The 12,014-nt window shown below is 39.6% G+C and overlaps 1 protein-coding gene across 1 annotated transcript in view; it reads right to left on the bottom strand.

Annotated features, from left to right (window-relative positions):
• The window catches only part of LOC113406192 (cilia- and flagella-associated protein 47-like), a 691,445-nt gene that overhangs the window by 546,108 nt on the left and 133,323 nt on the right, over positions 1–12,014 (bottom strand). Inside the window, exons 28-30 of the mRNA XM_029910955.1 lie at positions 8,573–8,707; positions 3,887–4,106; positions 2,828–3,037 (exon numbers count right to left, since the gene is read on the bottom strand). Of these exons, the coding sequence (XP_029766815.1) occupies positions 2,828–3,037; positions 3,887–4,106; positions 8,573–8,707 (565 nt within the window). The remainder of the gene's footprint in view (positions 1–2,827; positions 3,038–3,886; positions 4,107–8,572; positions 8,708–12,014) is intronic.

A 12,014-nucleotide genomic window follows, 5' to 3' on the forward strand; every position in this document is an offset into this window, starting at 1 on the left:
GAAGCTAGACAAATTCAGACCGGAAACAAGGTGTAAATGTTTAAGGGTGAGAGTAATTAACCATGGCAATAATTTACCAAGGATCATGGAGGATTCTCCCTCACTGGCAATTTTAAAATCAAGATTGGATGGTTTTCTAAAATGTATGCTCTAGGAATTAGTTTGCGGAAGTTCTATGGCCTGTGTTATACAGGAGGTCAGACTAGAGGATCACAATCGTCCCTTTAGGCCTTGGAATCTATCACAGTAGTGACTGCAGGGTAACTATTTCTCTCTTTTTCCCTCCCCTCTCTGTTAGCTTTCTGGCAGCTTTGCACTTGCATTGTAAAACTGGATTCTTCTAAACAAGCTGAGGCTAAATCCCAACAATACTGATATTATACCAGTTGAGAATTGGAGGAAGTATAAAGAGAAGAATATTGGCTTAGTTCTCCTAAACTTAGTTGAGGAGTCACTTCAGAATACTACCGTAGAGTTCAGAATCTTGGTATGACATTAGAAGACTAGATATCAGAAGGATCAAAGACGGTTTTTACTGTCTGAAAAATGTTACCACCATGTTAAGACCTGTGATGAAATTTCCCCATCCACTTGCTACAGCAGGGGAAAAAACCCAATTAGAGACGTGATCACACCTATGGTATAACTCATGGATTGCCTCCTGGCCAGAGAAGTCTGAGCTACATGATAGTCCATTAGATACCCTGGCCTTACAAGCAGGCTGAGGGAGCAACTGCAGAGGAGGTAAGACTCTCCTGCAGGGGAAAGTCCAGAAGTTTGAGGCTTTCTGTGGCTGGAGAGCAGAGTCACAGGAGTACATCTAACTCCTGGACTCTGTGGTGGACTCCTGGAACAAGGGTCCAGTGTTCCAGAAGAGGAACAGGGAAAAGAAGGGACCCACAGGGAGCAAGGTGTGTCCTATACCAGATTGGAATTTTTTACAAGTCAGTATAACAGTAAGATAAAATCTCCTTTTACAGTAACATTTTCTTTCTATGCTACTGATTCCAAGAATATTGACACTTTAACAAGGAAGCCACCCCTCACCTCAGAAATGCCAGTTTTACATCATCAGCCTAATGTTCAAGGATACTTCACAGTTTGTTCACAGTGAAGCATTTCTCATTTTGGTTTATAAACTGCTTTGCTTAAAAACAAAACCCCACACTTTTCCTTTTAAAAGGAAGAATTGTTTAAAGTCCTTTCCTTCCTTCTAAATCAGAAGGCTATCACATTTGGAATAGAACAGCCTTATCAAAACTTCTAATCAGGGTCACTTTATAATCTAGTTTTATGGCTGATTCAAGATAGATAGATAGATAGATAGCAAGCATCTTGGGGTAATGAGCCAATTCTATTAACTTACACTGGGCAATTTATTTGCGAGAGGAACTTCCACTTCAACCATTATGGCCTAAAAATCCTATGTTTGATCCTAAAAGTATGTATAAATCTGGGCAGGTTGCCTTCAGCACAAGAATTGTTCTTCAACTTGAAGCATTGAAACACAAACCATCCATATCAGTGCCAGGGCCAGAAGAATCCAAGCCCAAAATAATGCTGTAACTATCACAAGAATCGATAATACTAAAACTTAACGATGCTACTGTCTGCCTACAGTTACAGTATTGGAAATCTCACTTACGGATGCAGGCCTAGATACTTTGCAACCGCTTAGAAAACTGTGCAGCATAGCTTTCATCAGCTCTCATGAGCCAAGAGATTAAGACAACAGGAAAGGAAAGTAATATAGTAGCTTTATGCTAATAAACAGCTGATAGCTGGTTTTAAAAAAAATCTGTGCTTTAGCTCAAAGGCTAGAATATAAAGAAGCATTACAGGGAAGAGGATGAAGAACTCTAAGTCTAGTTTACTCAGAGTACAAAAAGCCTCCTGACTCCTTGTTCAGAGAGATTTTCACAGGGCTTTTCATTTTAAATTCCTTTCAGTGTGTTTCAACATCTCTAATGTTGTGAATAGTAATCAGCTGAGTTTATCTTATTATGTAACCTGCTTCTCATTGCAATGTAAAGCACTATACTTTTTCATTAATGTGCTGTATAACTTTTATTCACTTTATAGATGTAAATTGATAGGTCTTAGTTTAGGATCAGGGAGGAACTAGCCTATTTTTCTTGCAGCAGAGTTGTGCTCTGTTAACAATCAAGGGGAAACACACAAAGCATTCATAGAATGTTTTGCATTCATTGTGTCCAAACTCTACATAGTGGCATGTGTGTCCCAGATCATCCAGATTTCAAAATTTGACACGACCTCAAATTCTCTTAACAAAAGTGTTTTAATCTAAGGCACCAAACAACAACAACATAATGAAGCAGTAGCACTGGCTCTGGGATTCATGAGATTGAGAGTCAAGTTATCCATAAATTCGCAGGATCTGTGCTCTCTCGAATATAAGAAGAAAGCTTCATAAAGTTCCTCTCTAAGTTCTCAGTTCTCTTTCCATTGATTTTTCAATTGGGTGACATGATGTGGCCCTGCATCCTACGAGAAATAACCTGACAATGTTCTAAAGATGGATCAGGTTTTTTTAAATGACAGATACCACCATCATGTCAGAAACAAAATTAGTTCCTCAGCTTTAGAGTGATTATTTAACATTTCATAACATGCCATCACCAAGCTTCACAGATTACATCACTACCAAGTTCATCGTAATTTACCATAAACATCACACTTTTAATCACAAGAACCAAAAAACAGTGTAAAAATACAACTAAGAAAAAGCATATTATTCAATGGGAAAGGTATTTAAACTACCGAAACACAACCGGGGAAACATAAGCAAAAATAACCCTTATCTTACTTGAGGAAAGTGAGCATTGTAGAATGCTGCCAGTGGAGCTGGATTACTCGTTCAATAGGATCAGAGGGCAATGACTGGCTCGAAGTAATTCCTGGTAGCAACTGTCCACTCAGATGGAGTAGCATGTCATAAACAGTCTTTGTATCTTTGCCGAGGTTTTGTTTAATAACTTTTTCATCAGATGAAGTCATCTGGATTTTACACACATCACTAAACGGGGGGGAAAAAATTAACTTTACTGTTTTAAATACATTAAAACAGACTTGCATTAAAAATAACTACTGTACCATTAACTGTGGTGAATTCATTAATAAACCATTATGGAAAGGTCTGAGGAATGGATTGTGAAAAATATAGTACTTCCTGATTTCTATACAGAAGTTATGACAACATAAAAAATCTTATTTGGTTAGACTATTTAATACAACTGAGTCTGTGCTAGTCACCATTACCTTTCAAGTACAATTTCATTTTCACCCTATATAAAAACCTACACATTTGAGAACCAACCAAATGAGAGAATGTCTTTTTCTTTCAGTACTATCAAACAGCTAGGACTAACTCAGGTGATTCATCTAACTGCTGATAGACATCAGGTGCAAGGGGCTGGTGACAAGGCTCTACTTATTGGAATTTGCTTCCCCTGCTGACTCATTCATCGATTTGTTGACCTTATGGGCAGGGGGAAAGGCGCAACTATTTATTTACATGGTTTTGCCTTGAGATAGTGGTGACTGTCAGAAACTGGGTTCATTCTGGGATCAGACTCAATTTCAGTTGTAATAAGCATTGTATATGGTTTTAATGTTGTACATACTCTCAGAGCCTCTTGTTTGGGAACATTTTATAAATGGGAAAAAAATAGACCTTTTTCTTTTACAACGCATAAAAAGTTTGACTAATGAAAAATATCTTTGGGTTTCTCCATCTAATCAGTTGCATATTAAAAGTAACTTGGTCATAAACATGGGTCATCCAAGAATGTTTCTAATGATGGAACACACATTGGTACAATGCAGCATTTTCCTAGGAAACATTTAAGAAAAAAATTACAATTACCGTCTTAATGAGTGGGGAATAGAAATAGGATTAGGTCCCTTAGACCAACCAAAAAGAGTGAACCAGTTCTGAACTGCAGTTATCACTTTCTGAAAGAAGATGTGTTCCTCTCTGTCTTCGTCAGGAAAAAGCGATAGTTGAAATTTATTTTCTCTCTCCTGACTTTGGCTGTCAGCTTCATCCTTCTTCACCCATTCATTTTCAAGCATATTTTCCGATTCTGAAGAATACAAAAAGTACTCCAAATTTTCCTTATCCATTTTCCAGTACAAAAACAGCACTTTTTAAAACACTAATCTTATTGAGACAGCAAAGAAATAAAATACAGGGATCATATGAACTGTTATTTATATTGATTATTCCTGACAAGTGACAAGATATAAATTTTGGAAACAGCAAACCGTGCATTTCTGGGTCCTATCTTTATTTACAAAAGGAGAAATGGTTATTACACAATCAGAAAAAGATAAATACAGACCATTCAAACTTGGCATATGAAATCATGGGCAGTAATCTTGCCAAAATATTCTTAGAAGTGGTTCAATAAGGATTGTTTACAAAGCTTGTCCAGGCAAGTTCCATACCCCAGTGATATAGAAATGCACAACTGGCTAAGTTACCTTTGCCCAAATTATCAGGTACTGTATAAGCCTCTAATACTGGAAGAGGTTTGTTTGTACTATCAGTTTATTGTGTATTGTCATTGCCCCCACCTCCCAAAAAAACCTGATATGGTTGAATACTATATTGCATATTATCACTATCATGCCTAAACTATAAAAAGTTAGGAAATACAAAGTTAAGGATGAGAAGTTTGTCAAATCAAGCACTCTGATGTCAGAAAATGCGTTGCTCATGCAACCTTAATTTGGCTCCCTTGTGCATATGTATTGTGTATTACATGCAGAAGTGATTACCTGTGAAACGTTTGGAGCAAGTGACTTGCTCAGCATCACATAGGAACTCTGATTCTACCCCTGACTGTACCACAAAGTCTCCAATACCTTGACCATGAGACCATTAATGGCTATTAGCCAGGATGGGTAAGGAATGGTCTCCCTAGCCTCTGTTTGTCAGAGGGTGGTGATGGACGGCAGGAGAGAGATCACTTGATCATTACCTGTTAAGTTCACTCCATCTGGGGCACCAGGCATTGGCCACTGTCAGTAGACAGGATACTGGGCTGGATGGACCTTTGGTCTGACCCAGTATGGCCATTTTTATGTTCTCATTCTTTCTTTTTCTGTAAACCCCTGCCTCATTCACTACATAGCTTCCAACTTCTGCAACAATGAGGCAGAGGTCCTACTTACAACAGATTCCTTCACTATAGTGACTGAGGAACCTCTTTGTGCCCACTGGCAGAGGGCACAGGGGAGACAGAGTTTTACAGCAATCCTCTAGTCAATTATATGCACAATAATTCACCAAAGCGGGGGGGGGGGGGAAGCATGTAAGGTCTCTACTGAGAGCCAATAGCCCGCTGGTCAGCATAATCATTGTGTTACATATGTATGGATAATATTTAAGAAGTTGTGTGTCTATAATGAAAATTAAGTTCTTGACATTAAAGCAGGTCATCAGGAGGTGACATGCCTTGTACAGATTCTGTTCAGGCAAGGGGTGTTAGACACTAGTCTCTGTCTGCTCATTGTGCATCTCATGATGCACTTTTGCTATATCAGGGCTTGCAAAGAAACACACAGTATTCTTTAAGTAGGGGACAAGCTGGCAGCATGTTTTGTCTCGAAAAATAGATTTCAGCCAGGTCTGGCTTAAAAACGCTAGTAGGACTTTGGGGAGAGCTTTAGTTTAAAAAGTCTAGGTTTTAAAATGAGTATGATTTTATTGTATATGTAAATATTTGTTTCCAATATTTCTACCTGCTTGCTATGATTTGAATATCTTCTCTTGGTTAAATAGAGTTGTGCTTGTTTTCACTATAAACACATCTAATTGCTCTGTGTTAAATAGAGCAGTGGCCTGAGGTGAAGCTAGTAAGCTGGAGTGCACTGCTTCTTTGGGAGCAGCAAATCTGTAAATACTGTGCATGTAGAGCAGAACAGGGGCAGGACACTCCAGGGAGATGCTCAGAGTGCTCAAGGGTTGGAGAATATCTAGCACTAATCTGCACATGGACAGTGGAGTGCTTGCGTTGCCTGTAGGATCAGGGAGCTGTCCCCCAGCAGACACAGACAAGGCTTCCCCACATTAAGGGAAGGTGGTAGCGAAGTGCCTGACAACCCTGGGTACGCCCAGAAAGCATCACGACTACACAGCCTAATTCATCCCCCGAGCACCACCCATCCTGTGCTCTGTGTAAAAAAATAGTACGGGATCACATAATTAAAGACCATATCTTAATGCATACATATGAAGGGACCAAATTAAGATTGTATGGACAATGTTCATTCTGGCATTTCCTAACTTGTGCTCGATTCTTCTACATTTTAATCCTTAACTTTGTATTTCCTGCTCTTTTATGGTTTAGATTATGGATGAGAGCAATCTTAACTAACATTAAATTAAGTTGTTTATGTATTTCCTCAGCTTTTTTAATAGAAAGAGAATATTTTATATATTTACTTTTTAAATAATAAAGCCTTTACACATTTGTTGCCTTCTATGTATATTTTGTTGTCATTGTAGTCTTTGTGACACTCTAGACTACACCACTCCCTGTTAATTGAAAAGTAATTAAAACTATTCAAACAAAACATTTTACTGGAACTTCAGTGTCTTTTTTGAAAAAAATTGTGTAATACTATGACTCAGAGATCTATAATTTCCTATTTCTTTTAAAAGGTGAATATTCAGAAAGTCATAGACCCCAATTTGGAAGGATCAGATAAACAATCTAAAGGAAAAGAGCTGGAATTTTGTAGCTTATTTTCATGTAACCCTTTTTGAGGAAAGTAACAAACAATAACCTTCTGAAAAGAACCAGTGTGCCTTAGCCCAGTACAAACCCAAAGGAGCACTGGAGGAGCTGAACCAAACCCTGTCTGCTTTCATTACAGCTCCTCTTGGGACCCTTCTTTGTAACAATGTCATGGGAGTCTAAGCCCTGGTATACACTGGGGGAAGGGGGGAAAAATTGATCTAAGTTATGCAACTTCAGCTACGTGAATAACGTAGCTGAAGTCGACGTACTTAGATCGACTTACTGTGGTGTCTTCACCGCAGTGAGTCGACTGCTGCCGCTCTCCCGTTGACTCTGCTTGCGCCTCTCGTGGCACTGGAGTACAGGAGTCAACGGGAGAGCGCTCGGGCGTTGATTTATCGCATCTAGACTAGATGCAATAAATTGATCCCTGCTGGATCGATCGCTACCCACCGATCCGGTGGGTAGTGAAGACATACCCTAAGAGAAAATCAATTATTAAAGGCAGATGTTGCCATGACAACCAGGACAATAGTGACTCTTCTGAAGTATGTAAATGAACTGGAGGAAGTGATGAGTGGCTAATTGTCTCTGATGTTTCAGTGTTTCAGGCAGCAGCAGGGGAAGGAACCATGCATTGTGTGTGGGCTTTTCCTACATTTTAAGTCTTTCCAAATTTCCTAAAAACCAACAGCATACCAATCCAAAATACATACTGGAGATCATTCCATACACACATTTATTTGTGGCTGAAATCTGGCTCAAATTCCCCATGGCACGTTTACAAAAAAGAGTTTCAAAAAAAGGTGAGACCCTAAGGTATAGGCCTTCAAAAAAGAAAATTTTGATGCAACTTTAACTGCTGTGAGACTAATAGATATTTTCTTTGCTACACTAATTACTTCAGTGTTTACACTTCTTAAAAAGCATTTTATCACCATCATCATCATCATCTTGGTCTTCATATTTTTACAAATAACCCATTTAGACTTTCACTGTGCAGGATATTAACATTCATTGTGTGTGGTTTTTGTTTCAATTTTTTAATCTAAACTGGTTTTCTAATTGCTTACGGTTTAAAAAGGGAAATAGTTGTGTCAACTGATTCCTCTTTTTAAAACCTTGGGTTAGCTATGTGATGAGGATCTACTGTATTGCAAATTGACTTTTCATTGGGGAGTTCTATCAGAATCTCTCTTCCTTAGACAATGGCAGCATGGTCACCTTAAAAAGGACCAGATTCCACCACTCTTATGCATACTGAGTATTAATTTGTTCCTGGAACAGTCACATTCATTTTAGTGGGATGGCTCCAGTCATATGATATTACCCTACGTGAGTAAGAATAGCATAATCTTTCCCAGAGTTTGTGACCAGTTATTGGCATAGTAGAATCCAACCACAGGTTGGGTCCGCCCACCACAAGGTTAAAACTCAGTGACTATGGCAGCTAATTTTTGCCCCCTCAGCAATTTAGTAGGGCACAAGACTGTTATCTTATAACCAATTCAGTATGGGACGGGAGGGGGTCTTCTGCATGAATGAGACTCCTAGACACGCTGCGTAACCAGTTTGGTTAATTCCAATTCCATTATGTATTTCCCCTTTGTGTTCATGTCCTCCAGACATTCTATCGTCTGCTCAGATGGGATGGGATAGTTTCCCAAATATTCACAGGCTACACTCATTGTCAGGCATCATAGCAGATAAGACATTTTTCTTTAAAAAATTTAAACACTGCAGTTGTAAGCAGAAATACTGTTACAGAAATCTATATATTTAAATATTAATTGCTGTTTTACCTGAAGAAGAACCTTCATAGGCTGAGTTAGTGACTGCACAGAGGGAACTGGAGGAAGTACTATGGGACAGTGATCCTGGAGTGTAACAGGGATGCAAAACAGCTTCTCCATTGTTGTAGATTATCCCATTATGGTCTATAAAATACAGATTTTGAGCTGAAGTTTGATTAAAATGCACAATAAAAGACATTACCTTACTGGCTGTGTATTAATGGTTCACATACACAGTTATTGCTATTAAATCTTGGTTTCTTTTGCAGCTCAGGTTATCAGGTAACACTTACAGTTTGGCTGATGATAACATGGCACTTCTCTAAACAGTAACTGAAGAAAAAATTATGTGCAACTTCCCCCCCAACTATAATCTGTACATCTCAGGTATGGAATAAACCCCAGAGGAGCATTCCCAACTCTAAAGTGCTCAGCCAGTAACCAAGTCCCCTTTTAAGGCATGTCTGACCCCGGCTCCTCATTCAGTGGGTCTCAATGTTTCATAGTCAGCCTTTTCAAAGCACTACCAATCCCGCACATTTCACAACACAAATTAAAAAGCAGCATCTACAGAAACCTCAGATCTGTTGAGATGGGCGCAGGAGTAACAACACGGAAAAGTAATTCATGTTCTCTGAAAATACTCAGTATTTTTTTTTAAATCCAAAGATACCCTTTCTCAGTACAGTCTTACTCTCCACTGCTACAGGGGGAAAGAGTCTACTAGCAGGGAAACAGGCAATTGTGAAGTAGTGGAAGATTACCAGCAGGTGAGGTTGAGATAACGCATGAGGGTGGGCTAAAAAGATCAATATAGCAGAGAAGGAGCAGGAGGAAAGAAAGGGATTTGGAGTGAGATAACATTGTAGATTTAGGGAGAAAGTTGGCGGTGGGGGAACTGGTGTCTTGAAGGTGAGTAAGAACTGAATTTGGGGCAGCAGGCCCCAAACGAAAGCTGAGGGATTGTGAGTTGCCTGCTGGGAGTTGATTCCTGAATCATGCGCCTCCCCAGAGGTACAAGTGGAGTTCAGACTCCTAAATTCCCTCAGCCTGACAGCTCTATTGCAGAGCTCCTAAAAGGATTCATGACTTAACTTCTGTACCTGGAAAGATAATGGAACAAATAATTAAGCAATCAATTTGCAAACATCTAGAAGATAATAAGGTGGTAAGTAACAGTCAGCATGGATTTGTCAAAAACGAATCATGCCCAACCAACCTGATTGCTTTTGACACGGTAACAAGCCTCATGAATGGGGGGAAGCGGTAGACGTGACTTTACTAAAGCTTTTGATACTGTCTCACATGACCTTCTCATAAACAAACTAGGGAAATGCAACCTAGATGCAGCTCCCATAAGGTGGGTGCAGAACTGGTTGGAAAACCATTCCCAGAGAGTAGTTATCAGTGGTTCACAGTCATGCTGGAAGGGCATAACGAGTGGGGTCCCGCAGGGATCAGTTCTGGGTCCAATTCTGTTCAATATCTTCATCAATTATTTAGATAATGGCATAGAGAGCGTATTTGTAAAGTCTGTAGATGATACCAAGCTGGGAGGGGTTGCAACTGCTTTGGGGGATAGTGTTAAAATTCAAAATGATCTGGACAAATTGGAGAAATGGTCTGAGGTAAGTAGGATAAAATTCAATAAGGACAAATGTAAAGTATTCCATTTGGGAAAACAATCAGTTGCACACATACAAAATGGGAAATGACTGCCTAGGAAGGAGTACTGCGGAAAGGGATCTGGGGGTCATAGTGGATCACAAGCTAAATATGAGTCAACAGTGTAACGCTGTTGCAAAAAAAGCGAACACCCTTCTGGGATGTATTAGCAGGAATGTTGTAAGCAAGACACGATAAGTAATTTTTCTGTGCTACTCTGTGCTGCTTAGGCGTCAAGTGGAGTATTGTGTCCAGTTCAGGGCGCCACATTTCAGGAAGGATGGGGACAAATTGGAGAGAGTCCAGAGAAGAGTGACAAAAATTATTAAAGGTCTAGAAAACATGACCTAGGAGGGATGATTGAAAAAACTGGGTTTGTTTAGTCTGGAAAAGAGAAGACTGAGAGGGGACATGGTAACAGTTTTCAAGTATGTAAAAGGTTGTTACAAGGAGGAGGAAGAAAAAAAATTCTTAACCTCTGAGGATAGGACAAGAAGCAATGGGCTTAAATTGCAGCAAGGGAGATTTAGGTTGGACATGAGGAAAAACTTCCTAACTGGAAGTTAGGAATCAATTGCTTAGGTAGGCTGTGAATCTCCATCATTGGATATTTTTAAGAGCAGGTTCAGGGCCAGCCCACAACATTTTGGCAGTGAGGTGGGGAGCTCAAATGACACCCCCATATCCCCTTGCTTGGGCCAAAAAACTTTGAAAGGTCTCAATTCTGTCTTCTTCCTGATGTACTCCTCTCATGGTACTGCTCTGCTACCTACCCCAATAAAGGAGAACTAACAATTTAAAATGCCTTGTTCAAAAATTTTAAGTAACACTTATCTTTCAAACGCCTGAACAGCAAATGTAACTTTTCTTGTCTGCATAGTAAACACTGGCATTTTTATCTGTTTGAATAATCAAAGTGGTGCTTTCCGTGCCTTCTTGGTTGCAAAGATTTGAACTGCTTCCTGCTGAAGGTCCACAGTCTGGGACAGCTCATGCTCTATTGAGATGGTTGTAAGGCCGACCGGCCTCTCCTGTGTCATTGTGGAGCGTAGATGTGTTTTTATTAACTTCAGCTTGGAGAAGCTGCGTTCTCCGCTGGCAACTGTTACAGGAAGTGTTAGAAGTACGCGCAGAGCAACAAAAGCATTTGGAAAGAGGGTGGTCATCTTATTTGTGCACAGATATTCCAGAACAGCCTTTGGAGTTGATCCTGCTGAAATGCATCTTGGAAGGGCTTTCAGTTCATCACCTAAATCACTCGCATCAATATCACGCATGTCATGCGTCAACACTGTCTAGTGCCCTGTATTGCTGGTGTAGGTCTTTTTCAGGTATAGTGAGGAGTTTTGGAATATCATACAACATCCCAAATATACTGCTGTGTTCCTTGAGCTGCGTGAAACGTTCTTCAATTGACTGTATTGCACAATCTAGAACCTGGTTAAAGAATTCAACTTTGAATTGTTGTTTGGGGTCTCTTATGGGATTATTCCGTGCCTCGTAATCAAAATGTTGTCTTCTTCGGTGACTCTTGTATTCTTGAATGGGTAGGAAAATAGCTTCAGTGTGATGTTCCTCTGCCAACTTCTGTGTACTCTTCAGAACGTTTTGAAATCCCTCATCTGACCGGTAAGACTGTAGGTATGACTTTGCTTTGTCCTGTTGTGCCATTGCTCCAGATATATCAAAGTCAACACCTTGGAGTCTCTTGCTTACAACATTTATTTCAAACAGTATGTCATGCCACAACACTAAGCCACACAGAAATTTGAAGTTATGTATGTTT

Source organism: Terrapene carolina, unplaced genomic scaffold (assembly GCF_002925995.2).
Source record: "Terrapene carolina triunguis isolate 2854851 unplaced genomic scaffold, T_m_triunguis-2.0 Scaffold23, whole genome shotgun sequence".
Classification (NCBI taxonomy): Eukaryota; Metazoa; Chordata; order Testudines; family Emydidae; genus Terrapene; species Terrapene triunguis.